The 17,060-nt window shown below is 48.0% G+C and overlaps 1 protein-coding gene across 3 annotated transcripts in view; it reads right to left on the minus strand.

Annotated features, from left to right (window-relative positions):
- Positions 1–17,060, minus strand: part of TTBK1 (tau tubulin kinase 1) — a 103,909-nt gene continuing 86,849 nt past the window's right edge. For all 3 annotated transcript variants that reach the window (XM_085054523.1, XM_085054522.1, XM_085054524.1), the window contains 2 exons: positions 7,975–9,581; positions 1–7,215 (listed from right to left, as the gene is read on the minus strand). In XM_085054523.1, coding sequence (XP_084910649.1) covers positions 6,789–7,215; positions 7,975–9,581 — 2,034 coding nt within the window. In that variant the 3' untranslated portion in view covers positions 1–6,788. The remainder of the gene's footprint in view (positions 7,216–7,974; positions 9,582–17,060) is intronic.

Below are 17,060 nucleotides of genomic sequence, written 5' to 3' on the forward strand. Positions count from 1 at the left end.
TGAAAAGGTAGACAGGCTTTTAATGGCATGATCCAGAATCCCCTTTTAATAACAAATCTAATGACAACTGTGTCTGATATGAACAAGAAATGGCATAATTGTTTATTTTTTTTTTAAGATGTGATCTGAAATTAAGACAAATGCCAGGTGGATCTGTACACAGACAGGGCTTCTGTGATGCATGCCAGATTTTATGGCCAAGAAATTTGCCATGCAGTTGAACCAGATTGTGGTTCCTCAGTCGGAGTCCTACATTCTGTTTGCAGTGTGTAAACATTCTCCAGCTGCTTTCCTAAAGAATGCAAAGAAGATATGTAGAGAGATTTAGCCTTGGGATTCAGTCACATTTCCAGGCAGGCAGTACCACGGAGCAGAAGTCCTGTCTCCAGAGTGTGCCAGAGGCGAAGGAAAACATCGGTGCGCCAGGTACAACGTCTGAGTGTAGAGTCACATGCTATCGTGTTAAAAGGAGATATATAAAATTATCTGTGTTTCCAGCTCCAATTCCTGTCTGGAGAAGAAGCAGCAGGTCCCAGAGCACAGCAGTCCTGCCGACACTGGTGTCACACACGTGGGTCCTGCAGAGCTCATCCCACCCTCCGCAGGGATGGTCCCAAGCCTGTGCCGTGCATTCCAGCCGCATTCTCAAGGAAACATCGGCCCCAGCCTCCTCCAGGAAACCTGTGCCAGAGTTCCCTGTGCTCCAGGCAGGGCAATGTGAGCCAAGCCAGAGGCAGAGCAGCCACTGAGAAGCACCGTGCTGACACCAGTCCCACGGTAGCCTCGCCAAAGCAGAGCTCTCACCCCTGAGGGCTCCTCTGGTTCAGGAGCTCAGAGCAGGAGGAGTTATTATCTTGGTCCCTACCAGGAACCCAGCTCTGCATTTGCTTTGGTAGCTCCCTTCCTAATTTCAGCACAGAGGACATCAGTGCTTACTTTAAACCTGCTTTCCAGCCATTTGCAGCTCCAGAAATGAAAGGGAAAATGTTCCTCCTTATGACCCAGAGCTGGCCTGCATGGGGCAGGGCCTGCTGAATAGGTTGGTGGCCAAGTCTGCCTCAGGATCTGCAGAATCCAGGAGGGTTTCAATCCCCCAGGCAGAGAGGGACTGACCTGGAGGGAATGTACAGTGACTGAAGACAAGATTTGCTGGAGGAGCTACATCAGGAACGAAGTGACAGGAGAGTGATGGAGTACAAACCACTGTCATTTCATGGGATTCTGGCTGCACTCGGGATCACAGCTCACCTCAGCCTGCAGGCAGAGCTATTCCCTGGCCTCACAAAGCTACCAACCCCAATGCTCATGGAGATCCTAACATCAGTTGGCTCTGCTGCCACTGCCAGCATCATCCCAGCCCCTTGGAATGCAGCACCTGCTCCTGGCTGAAGAGCACAGCCACTGAGGGTTCTGCAGAGGACCTCAGCAGCCAGCACACAGTGAGCCCAAGGGCTCCCACCCAGCAGCCCAGTTACAGGCACACAGCACACGAGGAAAGGGCCTGGACAGGAGCACAAGCTCTCTTCCTGCTGTGGAGGTGTAGGAGTAGCTGGCAAACAGATGGAACCAAAGGTGCTTGCAAACTCTCAGCTGGTCCCCATGGGCTGTGTCAAAGCAGCCTAGCACTGCTGGAACATGGGCATGTTTCAGTTCAGCCAGAAGAAACTCATTTGATACCAAACTCATTACGTCCACAGGGGGACATTTACTGTGTTCACAAGATTAATTTAACTGCAGGTGACTGATGTGTGAGGCAAGGCCTTCTGTGGGCATTGGTGCCTGTGCATGTGGAATAGTGGTGGGATCATGCCACGGGGTGAATAAACTACACAGAGAAGAAAGAAGTGTGCTGAGGGACCACTGAGCTGCTACTGGTGCTGCCCAGGCTATCAGTGATCATCTTACATAGGATCTACAGTGAGTGAGAAAACACCTCTGTGTTGGAAAGGAGAAATGTGAAAGATTTTCTTGCCCCAACACAACCTGCTTTGGATTAAAACGTTTCACCACCAAGCTCTCAATGGTTGTGTTAGCCAGGGGCAGCCACGTGAACAGTGATGCTCCAGATCCTGATCCATGCCCCACAGAGCTGTGTGTCAGTCCAGCAGCTGCTGCAGGTCTGGTGGCAAGGACAGCTGTCAGCCACCCAGGCTGGCGTGTTCTGGCCCTGGTTTGTGCCCAGGCAGGTGGAGCCTCACAGCTGACATGCACTTGGGTAGAGAGAGTGGTACCCTGTTCCCCCATCCACATTCACTGCACACAGCAGTCAGCCCTGCAAACAGCTGAAGTCACGGGTGAGACTTCTCTGAAGGTAGCAGGATCCTTTATAACCTTTAGCTGCTATATATAATGGTCACTACTTATATTGTTATAATAATATATATATATTATAATATTCTTTACTTAGAAAGGGCAAGCAAAGTCTCCTGCCTCTCACTGATTCCAAGCACAACTGACTCAGAGATATTTGCTACCAAAACACCTTTTGCACCAAGGTGAGCCAAAGTGCCTGTGCTGCCAACCAGACAAATCAGTTAATCAGCTCCATCCATCCGTGTGTTTGAGCCTCTCCACAGTGTCAGTCTGACTGGTGCCATCTGTCCTTTTCCTCCCTCTGCTCATATAATCCATTGACACACTGGCTCAGCGCTGAGAACTGCCTTTCAGATTGCCCACCTGGCACATCCCCCCTGTATCCACGTCTCTTTGCAGGCAGCTCCTGGCCAGACAGCAGCCATTGGCTCCTTTTCACCACACAGGGTGCTCTCTTCTCAGCCCCTGCAGAGTGAGGGCTCAGCATACACCAGGCAGTCCCAAAGACTCTTGTAGTCCCAACACAGATGAACAAGACCTGCCTGTGTCACCCATGCAAATGCACACACAGATGAAGCAACAGTGGTGGCCTGTCCCAGGAGCTCCCTCAAAACCCACATGTGACAGATCCTGCAGCAAAGACACATGGGAAACACCCAGGAAATTCCCACAAACATGAGAGAGTGCTGGGAAACCTGCTTCTTTTCCCCTGACCCCACACAGGTGTTTTTTATTCTTCCTAGCCATCTCCTCTGCTCTGGTCAGCTCCCTCTTGGCCTCGATCTGCTCTTCTCTGCAGTGAAGCAAGGACACAGCCACACCCCCCCAGCAGTGTTGCCAGACTAGATCCCCTGGCATTCCTCAACCAATTAACTTCTCCCTAAAATCACAGGCCTTATTCCTTCTTGTCCTCAGACATGATCTCTGTTTGCTCCAGCTATGGCAGGTGCCTTTCCAACCTCCCTGCAGGGCAGTGGAAGAAGAGAGGATCCAGAGGGGCTGTTGACCCTTCTGAAGGATTGTTTTCTCAGTAACACTAGCAGAGAGCACCCCTGCTGCCAGAAAATGCCTTGAGAGAGACACACGAGGAACATGAAATTCTGTGTGTGCTGCTCCCCAGTGACAGGAGCACCTCCATCCCAGAGGACATGATCCAGGGAACACCAAGCTGCATTCTCCTGCTCCCCTCCATGCCAGGGACAGCTGGGAAGCAGGGCTGTGCTGGGGCAGGGAGCCTGGTAGCACAGCCACAGGGAGAGGTAACTCATGCTGCTCTCAGATCTCTGCACACCCAGCTGCACCCTCAGCCCAGCCCTGTCAATCTTTCTGTGCTGGCAATCTTTCCCTGGCTTTCTGGAACCTGTGGGACTTGTCAGGCATCTGTCCAGTATCTACCAGCATGTGTCCCAGCAGGACCAGGAATCTGCTGCACCACAGAGAGATGATACTTTGGTGTCACAAGATTCCTGCCTGCTACTTGTGGTTGGGTCATGGTAGAAAGACCTCTTAGAAGACAGCTCGGTTTCACAGAAACCTTTTAGTAAGAAAAAGTCCCCATATTCCTGTGAAAGATTTCACTGGATGGTTGCTTCACAATTAAAAGCCTGCCTGATTTCTTCATCTGCTGTTCTTGGCTACTCTGTCTTCCCTGCTTTCATGTGCCAGATGAAGACCACAGAACCACAGAATGGTTTGGGTTGGAAGGGACCTTAAAGATCATCCAGTTTCAACACCCCTGCCATGGGCAGGGACACCTTCCACTAGACCAGGTTGCTCAGGGCCCCATCCAGCCTGGCCTTGTCTCTGCCCTGGAGCTTCCTTCTTGACACCGGGCCATGGAAAACTCTCCTTTAAACTTTTTCTTGAACAAATACATTGATTGTGCTTTATTGACTTCCCATGATGAGGCAGGTTTGCTAACCCTGTTAATAGTCCTGTAGTCCTCTTTCCAAGCTCTTTCCATGTCATTTTTGGCATGTGCATCTAAGACCTGGATGGAGCATCTGGTAAAGGCTTCACAACCATGTCTTACCATCTGAGCACTCTAAAATCAATAGCCCTCCAATAAATTAATAGGAGTCCCATTATGATTTATATTTCTGGAAAGAATCTGTGTTTGGGTTTATTCTGTTTTCTACTTTCTAAACCTGCAGTGCATATTTAGGTTCTAGTCTGACCCACACTTCAAACTCATAGAAAGTTATGGTGCCACCAGAAGAAGTGGTCACAGTCTCTATCCTCTCCTTCTGTTTTGTGACCAAATGGTGAACCAGAGTGATGAAATGAACCAGATGAAAACCAAACTGGTGAATCAGATGGGTTCATGTTGTGCTGGATCAGCATTTCCAGCCACTTTATCAAACAGCTGCTGCAATGTAAATGTGGTGGAACTGTGCAACGAAGCAGACGGAGCTCAGAGGGATATTGCCTTTGATGGCAACATCAGCTCAGTCTATCAAACCACAGCCTGAGTTCCCTCTGAGTTCCTTCTGAGTGCTGCTCTGCAAAAATGAGGGCATGTTTTCAGACTAAGCTGTGCTGCTTACTTGATCAGGGTGAACCACATCAGTGGAAAACACTTTGAGCTAGGTAAAATAAATTCTTAGGGTGCTGGCAACACTGAGACTGTCATATAAAGAGGTAATTCCTGTCTCCTGTTTCTACACATTTCCTTGTTCAGGTGTGCAAGGAGTACGCTTTTCTTCCAGCCACCCTGTCATAGCTCTCATACTCCTTTCCAGGACTCTTGTAGATATGAGCAACTTCAGGATTCCTTGAATTCAACAGCCATCACTGTGACTGTTTGCATTCATGTTCAAATGAATCAAGTTTATTACTGTTCAGATTCCTCTGTCAAGCTTTGTTGTTTGCAAATAGTAAATATTTGCAGGTAGTTGAAACTGCAAGAATGGGTGTACAGAGCAGCTGTATTTTTATTCTGCCTCATGCAAAGCCTCTTAGGCATGACAATGGTGAGAAGCGCAAAGTATTTGGGTCTGGAGTGTTTTCTCCTGTGGGGTGTGAGGAAAATTTTGTCTACTTCAAGATCTCATCAAGCTCAGATAGATATCAGTCCTCTTTGCTTTCATTTTCAAGCCTTCCTAATCAGTCTGGGGGCTAAATGGTTGATTTAGCTCTAGCTGAGTGCTAAGCTTCTGCTCAGATTATATTACTTGAAGAGCACAGCCCTTGCTTTTACATTCACATTGTTCATCCTCAACGTGTTGCAGAGGTGAGCACCAAGGAAAAGACATAAACCCCACCTCTGCCACTCAGCCCACTGTGCCCTCAGATAGAAATGCACCAGGTACCCATGGCATGCCAGCAATCCTCTCAGTGCAAAGCAGCAGCTTTTGGGTATACTACAGGATTATAATTTCCCACCCTGCCATGAGGGGGAACTTTCAACCACAGTGCCAAAATTCACAAACACCAAGAGCGTGAGAGTAAAACACAAGGAATTCAGGTGCAAGGGGCACCCAGGCTAAAGGCATCCAGTGACTATTCACATCTTCATGGTGGAGCTGTGTTTGGTGGAGTACAGGTCTGTGGCACCAACCACACTCAGGCTGAGGGGAACTACCCTTGCTGGGAGATGTGATGTCCACAGAACACAGTTTGGTATTTGTGGCAGAAGTGGCTGCAGTGTGTTCCCTTCTGCGTTAATTAGCAAGAGCTCTTGATTTCCCAGCAAGCTGCCAACACACCCCTACTTCCATCAAAGTAGCCACCACACAGGCACCTGCTGAAACAGCAGCAGTGTCTGAGCAGCAATGCTCGACAGCCTCCTCTGTGGGACATACCAGAGCAGGTAGGAGCATCCAGCAAGACCTGCCTATCTCCTAATTCCCACCTGTAGATGCATCTCTGGAAAGGAGAGAAGAGCCCTCTCCTCCTTGCCCCTTCTCTTATCTCAGCACACAAGGATGCATCCATCCCTCTTGGCTAAGCTGGTGGCAATCCCTTGCTAACACAGAGGGTGGCAGGTGAGCCAACACTCAGGCAGATGATGGCAGCCAAGGCTGGTGTTGTCCCAGCAAGGAGAAAGGAAGGACCTGCCTGAAGGACAGCCTTCCTCCTAAAGAGCCTTCCTCTTTAGCAGGCCTTGCTCTCGTCACCTCTGCTCCTCTTTCCACAGCTGGAGTCGGTGTTGAGGACGGGTATTGCTAACAGAGAGAGGGGAATCCCTGGGAGGGAGGCAGGTCAGGCACTGGGCAGGCTGCCTGGGTCATAGTTTGGTGCTGCGCGTTAGCAAGCGTGAGCTGCGGGCTGGGTGTCTCCCTTGGAAAGGCTCCGTGGCTCAGAGGCTGCCAGGCCCGTGGGAGCTGATTGCGGTGTGGGGTGAGAGTGAGTGAAGCATTCAAGTACAGCTACTGCTATACACTCGTGGGTCCAGCATGGAAGGCTGTGCTGCAGCATCTCAAGTGTATACTATATGCAGAAGTTACCCAGTCTGTTGGGCTCGCAGAAGGTCATTATCTGGCAGCTGCCTTACTTTCCAGGGACACCTGCTTTCCTTTGGTTGCTGGACTTTGAGTCTGGGTTTTTCCTCTTTGTCGTTTTTTGGCCACGCCAGGAGATGGCAGGGAATCTCCTGTAGGCCCCGGGGCCTGAGCTGAGGGCTGAGGTCGGGGGGAAGGAGGAACTCGCTGAGGAGCAGTCCCTGGTTTATGCTGTCGGCAGGGAGAAGGACTTTCCCTCCGAGGCAGCAGCTGGCTTCTGGGGGAAGTACTGGGGCTCCTGGAAGGAAGGACAGGGCTCCGAGGGGATGCACCGCTGGACCTCTGTGAGCTGCTCCGTGGAGGAAGGGAAGTGGAACTCGGTGATGAAGGAAGCCGACTCTGTACCTGTGTCGTTCGGCCCTCATTTGGGACACTTCCAGTTGGTTTCTGTGTCTGAAGCCTGCAGGGGAAGAAAAGAGGGAGGATGAAGGGGAGTTTTGCAAAAGGCTCTGGGCTCCTGGCATGATTGGCATGAATGTTGCCAGGCAATTACAAGGAGTCTCCAGAACCAGGATGGCAGAACCTACACTGCTGTGAACCAGATGGGGCACTAGTTTGAAGACCATCCTGTAACTCTCAATGCAGTTAACTGGTAAGTGTTTGCCCTGATTCTCCAGCACCCTCTGAGTCAACATGCAGGCGTGGTATCTGGGATCCTTTTTAACATGCAGAATGGGTGAAGCAACCTCTTCCAAGGCAGGAGATACAATTTGGCAATGTGGGCATGAGTTGGATTGTACCAATTGACCTCTGATGGTAACTGTGATGGAAGACAAACCAACTGAGGCAGTTTCAGCTGGCAGCCTCGCCACCCTTGCAGCTCTAATCACAATAGTCAAGCCAGGTCTCCCTGCAGAGTCATGGCTGTGCTGCAAAACTGAGAGCTCAACACTGGGGGCATCTGTTGTTATCAGACCAAGTGAAAGGGTTTGTCAAAGGAAAGGTCTCAAAGCCAGGGCAAGTGAAGAGAGGCTCCAAAAAAAAAAAAGACAGAGAGCTGAGTATTTCACACACCTGTGAGTCGAAATGACTGTAAGAAACAAAGATAGACTATGCATCCAAGCCAGGTAATGGATGAAGTCATGGGAAGTGAGCCAAGCTCCAGCTGTGTCTCTTCAACAAGCCCAACTCTTTGCACTCCCCACCACTTTGGTCTTACCTGCTGGCAGCAGCTGTGTCCTGCGGGGAGCCGCACAGCCCCGCCATCGCAGCAGCCACGGAGCTCTCCGACCTCGCCGCCTCCAGCGGGGTTTTCACCGGCACGATGGGACGAGGAATCCTGCTCTTTGTGCTTATGGCCCTCTCTTCTCTCCCCAGCAGCGCAGCCCTCTTCTCTCCCTTCCGTGGGATGGAGTCGTCGGAGTCGTGGGTGTCCTCCTCGGAACCGGTGGCTGACAGGGTTTCGGAGGCTCGCCGCCGGTCGTCGCTGGAGGAAGCTGAGGACGAGGCACCTGAGGCCAGCCGGAGGAGGCGGCTCTGTCTCTTCTCCATCACCAGGCGAGCCAAGTCAGGTTGCTTTGCCCTCTTATAAAGCCTTTCTTTGGCTGAGAGTGAAGTTGAAAGGTCTGAGCCAGTGTCCTCCTCAGAGAACAAAATGGGTATCCGACTCCTGTACCTGGAGCCCAGCGGCCTCCTGGGGCCCTGCTGGGGCGTCTCGAGGAGAGTCTCTGCTCGCTTCGGCTGTTCTGTTGCTGGTGCTGCCTTCTCGAGGCCAGGCTCCCTTGTAGCCACCTTGTCAGGCTCTTCCAAATCCAGCGAGAGCGCCGCTTTGCCGGACAGCTCCGGCTTGTCCTCGGGAAGCTTTGCCACGCCGTTGGGAAGGGCTGGCTGCTCCCCCACCGTCTCCGAGGTGGTCTCGATGTGATTGGCAGAAAGCGCGCAGCTCTCCGTCTCTGCCCCTTCCAGGCCAGAATGAATGCTTCCATTCTCCACCAGCACCAGGTTGTCCTCCAGCTCCTCCTCGATGATGACCTCCTCGAACTGCCCCGGGGGGCAATACTCCTCGTGCCGCATCAGCTGCCCGCTGGAAGACATCACGTTTAGGTGGGTCTTCTCAGCAATGTGAACAAATGTGCGCTCGACTTTGGTAAAGGGGGAGGAAGCTGTAGCCACTGCCACAGGAGGCTTTGGTTCAGATTTAAGGACTGAGGACAGGGTCCCTGGCTCAGACACATCCAGCTGGCTCCCCATGGGCTGCGGCCGCTCGCTCTGAGGGGTCAGTGCAGCAAGAGTGCCCAGATCAACTTCTGGAGGTAAGTCTGCGGCCACTGGAGACTTTTTCAGATCACCTGGTGAAAACAGCACTAGTGTTTTTGAGCCTTCCTCCAGCTCCAGGTCCCCATCAGCAGTGGATGCTCGACCCTTGGACCCCTTCTGGTCATCAGCCAGGAGTGTGGATGGTGCACACTCCTGGCTGCGCTCCGTGCTCTTCTGACTCAGGTCGCTGCTGGAATCACTGTGCATGTCAATCTCATTGCCCTCCTCCTCCTCCTCCCCCTCATCCTGCTCATCTTCCTCCTCCTCATAGTCTTCCTCATCTTCTTCCTCCTCCTCCTCCTCCTCTTTTCCATTCATTTCCAGATAAGGTTCCAGAGGTTTGCAAGGAGCAGTCAAGACAATATTTGAGAAATCAACTTTCTTTATCCGCTGGGATAACTTAGGCTTTTCCCAGTAGTTGCACATATCTTTTCTGAAGTCTTGGTAAGGCAAACTTAAAGGGACCGCCTTGGGCAGGCCATTCATTTCAAATGACTTCAGCAGGTATGCCTGCAAGGAGACAAATGTGACAAAAGAAGAGGGTGAGTTAACACTCAGACACAGCTTTGACAGAAGGTATTGGGACCAACAGCAGCGGGAAGAATCCACAGGAAGTATCTAGTCCATCATGCTTCCAAAATGCCCACCTGAGCAATGATCATTTGATTCATACAAACCTTAGAAAGGAGAGATTCACAGATATTTATCAATGAAGGAAAAAAAATAAGTGAAAAAGACATGCCTTTGTTAGCAGTCTTTAACCTGGATCTAAAATAAACATTTTCAAGCAATTCCTCAGGATTTTTTTACATTTCCCAATCTTCTTCGGTGTTTATATATTTATTTCAGTATTAATATATCTACATATTCACTCCTTCCTCACTGGAATCAATTAGCAACCTTCTTTAAGCCCAGGCCACAGCAAACTCAAGGGGCACCTCTAGGCTAGATAAATTTCCTGATCACTTTCCATTACCATCCACCATTGTCCCTGGGGCAATAACACTTGTAGTGCTACTGACTGCATCACCCACCCCCTCTTCTGCTCCCATGTCCCTCCAGCAGCTCCTCATTGTGTCTCCTACAGGCTTCTGCTTCTACTAAAATCATCAGCAAATCATGAAAGATGGGACATAAAGTGTCATTATCAGACCCTGGGGTGTCCAGTGGGGAGAAGTGAAGGGCAGACAGGACAGGTGGTGGGGACACTGTTTCTCCAGCAGCAGCCTGTGGCAGTAGCAGGCTGTGAAATGATTGCAAATGATCCTACAGAAAAACAGCAGCTCCCACACACATGCACACACTTGACCAAAAAAGGACAAAATAAATAGGAAATGCCTATCAAGCATGGCCTAATTAACAATTGCTTGCAAATGAAAATCGCATCAGCACCACTCTGCAGAATGGATTTAAAACCAAATCATTTACAACGCGCTTCTATTAGGGCTTGCAAACTGTGACCTCTCCATAAACACAACTGGTCAATAATGCATCATATGTTGCCCTTGAAAAGTCCTAATCATGAACAGCAGGGCTCCAAACATCTGCGTTTTCCAGCGCCAGAGGATATTTAGGCTACACAGCTAAACATGCACCCACTTAACCATGTGAGCTCAACAGCTGCCAACAGCTACCACATTCACCCAGCCAGGGGCATGGATCTTTTTGTCTCTGCTGGGGAGAGAAAGCCCTCAGTGGCTTTTCAGTCCAATGGCAAAATTTAAAATTGTGCTGAGAATCTGCATGTGCTGAGCCTGAAAAATGTAAGATTTTTATGCTCCTGTACATCAGAGACATTTCAGATAGGCTGGTGGGCAGAATCAAGCTGTCCTGCGTGGTGGTAAGTTGTTATCCAGTTAATATTTCTTTTTATATCTTATGAATTAAAACACAGGCTGGTTTTGGCAATACCTCTGGAGTCCAAAGCTGCTTCTCTTCTTGCATTAAAGCTGAAGCCTGGCCCTGAAGATGGCCCTGTATTAGCCTGACTTGGGCTTTCACTGACCCACTCTACCTTTTGTATCAGGATGGCAGACATGGAACTTGGACTGGAAAGAGGCACTTACCACCCTTTGCAAAGGAAATTATTCACTTGGCTTCTTCCCTCAGGCATTTCTTGGAAATTAGTGCATTCAACAGCCTAGGAATGGATTATGCATGTTGGCTGGGTTTGGTTTTCCCAAGAAATACATCCACAGTGTTGTTCCTGGAGTCCTAGACAAACAGATGTACTTTCCCAGTGGGACTGGGATCTGACCAACATCTTGCCTCATGCTGAGCCTCCCACTGGAAAGAGCTCCACAACCCCAACAACAGTTTCTCTGCCCCATTTTTAGTCACCCCATATTCTAGATGCTGTGTTTGATGATGCAGATGGACAATTGCTGTTTTCTCTTTGCACAGTGAAATATGCACCTGTGGAGACCTTCAAATCTCCTCCCAGCCCTTGCCTTGTGTCATCTCTTCAGCTTTGTGGTCAAGGCGAGCTGAATCCAGCCCTGCAGAGCACATCCTATACAGGCCAGAGATATGGTTTCTGTGCCCTGCAGTCTGCCCCACCAGCAGCCCTGTCTCCAGCAAACCCTCTTTGCTCAATAGCTTTTCTCTTTCAAGACACTGAAAGTTCTTCTGAGATGAGGTTGCACTAAGCAATAATGTATGACATGGAGCTGCACAGCAGGATGTTGCTGTAAGAAAAATAATAGTTCTTAATTTCTTTATTTCTTGTGCTCTGGTGCCCCTTTGCTACCCGTGAATCATGCTGTAGATAACTTTCTAACCTCCATGTACTTCAACTTCTACAAATTCCTTGCAATATTTAGTAAATGGACTGCCTTTCTGTCTGTTATGTCCATTTCTCCATGTATTTTCTTCTTCCCTGCACGGACACTGCACCCTAAGCACAACAGTGACTGCTTTGCTTCCTTTGGGATACTTGGACTGCCTTCCTTGTTGCATGCAGTACCCCAAAACTGCCAGAACACATTCTTTAAAGCAGCCTGAGGCAGTCACTGCTTTGCCACTGTAAATACACCATGGAGAAAGTCCAAAGAGCACAAATATCCAACTACAAGAAACAAGGGGTTCCCAGTTGGAATCCCTCACTAGAGAAACTTGGGTCCTCTCTTGACAATCATTATGTGTCTTTTGTGCTGCATACATCACACTCAGCTGCTCTAGGACTATTCCCCAAAAGCCAGAGAAGAACTTTCCTGCTCTGCTGTACTAATGGGGAGGAAGTGAGGGAAGATGTCAGAAGATCAGAAGTGGAGAGGCTTAGCCTGTATCTTAAAATTTTAGAATAAAAAAGGTATAAGGAATCTCTGGAGGTCTCTCCTCCAACCACCCCTCAAAGCAGGACCAACTTAGAGCTGGCTGTGCTGGGCCATGTCCAGCTGAGTTTTAAGTATCTCCAAGGATAGAGATCCCACAACCTCTTGGGGACCCTCTCCTAAGTTTGAGGCTCTCCATGGTGAGAAAGGTGGGAGATTTAATGTCTAATTCCTGTATCTAATTTTGCTTTCATGCAACTTTTGCCCATAACATCTCATCCTTTCACTGTGCACCTGTGCATCTCCCTACATCAGGCAGTTCAAGGAAGAAACAAGATGCTGCACCAGTCCTCTTTTTATGGCGGAACAAACCCAGCTCTCTCAGCCCCTCCTCATGTCAGATGCTCCTAGTTCCTGATCATCCTGGCAGCCCTCTGTCAGGTTCACTCCACTGTGAGCAGGAACTATGCCAGAAGTTGAGGCAGCCACATTTCCCTACCTGTTTGGCCTCAGATCTCCATTCCTGACTCTCACTTGATTTGTCAGTCAGTTGTCCAGGAATGTCTATGGCATTACATGTGTCTGATCATGTGTTCCCCACGAGTCTGTGTGTTTCACCTCTTTAACACTCTGTCTCTTCAAAAAACTTGCCTCAGATTATTAACTAAGGTTGTACTGCTTGAGGGTGCTGCCCAAACAAACATTTTAGGACTTGATCTACTTTCAGGTCAAACCTGGAAACTCCCAGATGGAAATCTGTGGAGTTTCACAACAGAAGGCAACTGAGATACAAATAAAATCTGAAAGAATGTGGGACAGTTCAGGGTCTGCAAATCTGTACCAACCTATTAGAAATATCAATACCACTGCCCTCGAATGCCCCTGACCAACAGTAGCACTCATGATGACTGGGTGCTGACAGACTGGGAAAAAAGAGGCATCATTGAAAGGACTGGTTTGCCTCATAATTCACCAGGGTGGCCAGTAAACAAACCATCATTGTAGACTGTCAACAATTTTTTGCTAATGCTGTTTTGCTAATACCTTTAACTGCTGCAGTTCCAAACATTATTGAGATAGTGACACTGGCACAGGGCCTGCTCATACCTGGATGGCTGCCCTAGATGTGAAGGACATACTTTTCATAATTCCCCTCCTTGACCATGAGTTTTTTCATTATTGCTCGACCTCTTTATGGACTACGGAGGAAAGGAAAATCATGGGAATGATGTAACAGCACACGAATGTATTAGAATTGTTAATAAGAGAACTGAGATTGTTCCAACAGCTCAGACTGGTCCAAAGAGGAGGAAATCTGATGGATATTTTGCATTCCATTATACCCCCAAGCTAATAGTCCTGTCGAATGCTCCAAGGGGTTACGTTACTAGATGGAAGTTCAGGTGTCGCTTCAAATCTTACGCTGCAGTTAATCCAAGCTTTTGAATGGACACACAATATTAGTCAAAGCACTTTGTGTTTACCTTTTCTTCAGTCTCCCAGATCACCAGTAACTTGGGAAATATTATATATGGACTTGACCAAAACTTGGGAGATCATCTGAAAAAACCACAAATCTGTCTCGGGGAACTGAGGAAGGAAAATATATTTTGAAGTGGCCAAAGAACAATACAACTACATGGAATTGCAACATCACTAAGCCACCATTAACATTTGTGATTAATAGGGAATCCATTGACATGATTTATCATCATCCCCTGGACATGTGTACTATTATATTATGAGGAATGCATATTCCAAGGATGTGGGGAGTGCCACAATGTGGTGTCTGGTCTTTTTTGACTAACAATGATACCAGGTCTGACATGATTTTTTCAGAACTAAGCACACCCTTCTGAGGCACACCAAGTGGGTCAGCAGTGATGTAACATGGTCTGCTGAGGGATGGTGATGCCAACACACACTGGGACTTTGTCATTTTGACACTTTGTCCCCTTGGAGGAAGCAGCCTCCTACAACAGTGGTGTGTGTGGATGAATCAAGAGGGAATCACAAGATCTATGGCAACATGCATGTCCTGGGTAACCTAAAAATGTGTGTTATATTCCATGTCTTTCCTATGCCAACCTGCCCAAGATTATCGCTGTCCCTTTAAAAGACAGGACAGGCACACTGTGGTCAGGAGAAGAGGGCTTCTCCACCAGCTTGTCTGTGCCAAAAAGTTGTTTGTGACAACTGGACCTGTGGTGGGGTGGACTCTGGAATCTATTTTCACACCCCAGCTGATGGCATTCCAAGATCGAATGATGTTATATAATCCTACTAGACAAATCAAAGTATTGACTAATGCAACTCGTGTGGCCCTGGAGGAACTAAGAGTACAATCACAGGCAACATCAAAAATGGCTTTGCAAAACAGACTAACATTAGACTTTTATGATTGCCTGAAAATGAAGTATGTGGATGTGAGACTCTGTCTAATGATACATGCTATATTCACATATCAAATGTAACTAAAGATCTTTATGTACAACTAGATTGTATGAGGTATACAGCAAGAGCAAATAGATATCTTGGAAGTAGTATGGAAAAGGGACGTTAAACAAGCTGCTGCATGGCTTAGGATTTTCACTTACTGACTGGCTACAGAGCTTATCACAGTCCTTGTTATTATTTTTTGTTGTAATTATTACATTTTGTGTATTATTATCATACATATGATCAATGACAACCCAGCTAATGATCTCTCAGGTATGCTTAAAATCTGTATTGATGGGAAATGAAAGACGTGGAAGAGAAGGAAAAGGAATTGCCCTAGAGAGATACCCCAAAAATCAATTACATGAAGTTAAATGAACCTTACAATGTCCCCTGTAGTCAAGAAAAAGAAATACGCAGTCCATCATGTCCCTCAGTGTGAGACAGTGTTATGGCTGTTGTTTGTGTGGGTGTGGCCATGGGGTGAATAACTGCATGAGTGCTAAGCGTTGGTTTAAGTCAGCGATGAATTGATGACCCTCATTGAAATAAAAGTGAGCTGGGCCCCTCGCTGACCTTGCACGTGGCTAGAGCAAGGTCAAACCACTGAATGTTGTCTGGGCTGAAGTGGAGGCCTCATGGCCCAATATTGTTTCAATACCAGCCATCAGCCTCTCTCCCTCTTCACCCTCCACAAAGAGCTGTGTTATAACTCTGGTCCATTAAGAAGATTAGGATGTGTGCAAAGACTCTCTGGAGAAGGTCAGGCAGCCCTCACTGCTGCCTCAGTGGGTGGAGGAGCACCAAAGTGGTGATTTCATCCTTTTGTATCGACTTTAAATTCTGACCAAAAGTAACCAAGACCCTCATTAAGCCTTATTTGCATATTAACTTTCACACCCCTTGGAAAGCAAATAAGAGAAAAGAGGTCATGCATTACATATACGACAACAGTCACCAATATCTCCTATGACATGTGCATATAGTTCACACATCTATCACCTGCAACCCTGAACATGCTTTCCTGTTGCTCCAGTGAACTGCACCATCCATGAATCTGAATCGTGGAAATTCTTATTTAACTCAGCCAGATCTATAGTATTGATAAATTGCATTATTTGTGAATCTGTGATCTGTGAGTTTGTGATCAAGTTCTTATTGAACACAATCAGACCCATAGTGTCAAGACCACATTCTTTGTGTATCTGTGCTTGTGAAAGCTCTTCCTGAACTCAGCTAGACTCACAGTGCTGCATTGGGAATAATCAGCAATTAAGCCCAGCCATGCCTAGCCCCCTGATCTCTGAGGACCTGCTGGAACACAAGTGGGTTTATTTTCTGCCAAAATTTCTACACCCTTAATTCAATTCTATACCCTTAATACACACTCAGTGTCCTCCAGAAAAGCCTGCTCTGCTAAGCAGCTCTGTGCTGATGTGGGGGAAAGGGAACAGTTTCCTGTGTGAGCCTAATAAATTTTCTCTTATAGTTTGGAATCTGGGATTTTTTATCTCCCACCTCTTGTAAGCAAAAATCAACCAGGTATGGGAAAAAAACCCACAATATTTACCTAACATAAATTCAGGAAATGCTGCACTTCTTCTACCTACTGTTCTGTTTCAGATCATGCTCTAAACCATGTCTCAGATGTGGCATCACTGCATCCTTCTGCAGAGCTTGGCAGATGGGTACATCTGCCATGTACCAGCAGCCTCTCAGGGGCAAACCAAAGCACACTTTGAAGCATGGAGAAGATGGGCTTTGGACCTTGCTAAAGGTAGACTCAGAAGAATCCTGCCTGTCCCTCCATACAGTTCCCAGGAGAAAAAAGGGACTCACACATTTTACAACCCACTGAGACCACAGTCTAATCCAGGCTCCTCCTCCCTGACCATCACCTGCCTGCACAAATTGCACTCTGTCTTTGAGGAGCTGGAGTCTTGTGATTCTTCCACATGAGGGAAGTTTCCACCACCCTTCCCACAGGTACCAGAGCCTTCACATGCCTTAAGTTGAAATCACAGTGTGGCCTTCCCGAAGTACATGAAACACATCTCTAACAGGCACATAACTTCGTTTCTGTTCCCAGATCTGTCTTAATTGCAAGTTTTTAGTGATTACAATTGTAAACAATAATGGAACCTTCATTGTTCTACTAGATCTCCTTCAACTCCCTGCCTGGTGCTCCCATGTACCCAAGGATGAGCAGGGGACACCTTCCCAGAGCAAAGGAAGTAGAAAAACAAAGAAAGAAAGCAAATAAAAAACCCAGCCATCA

Source organism: Lichenostomus cassidix, chromosome 3, assembly GCF_008360975.1.
Source record: "Lichenostomus cassidix isolate B80296 chromosome 3, HeHo_3.0, whole genome shotgun sequence".
Classification (NCBI taxonomy): domain Eukaryota; kingdom Metazoa; phylum Chordata; class Aves; order Passeriformes; family Meliphagidae; genus Lichenostomus; species Lichenostomus cassidix.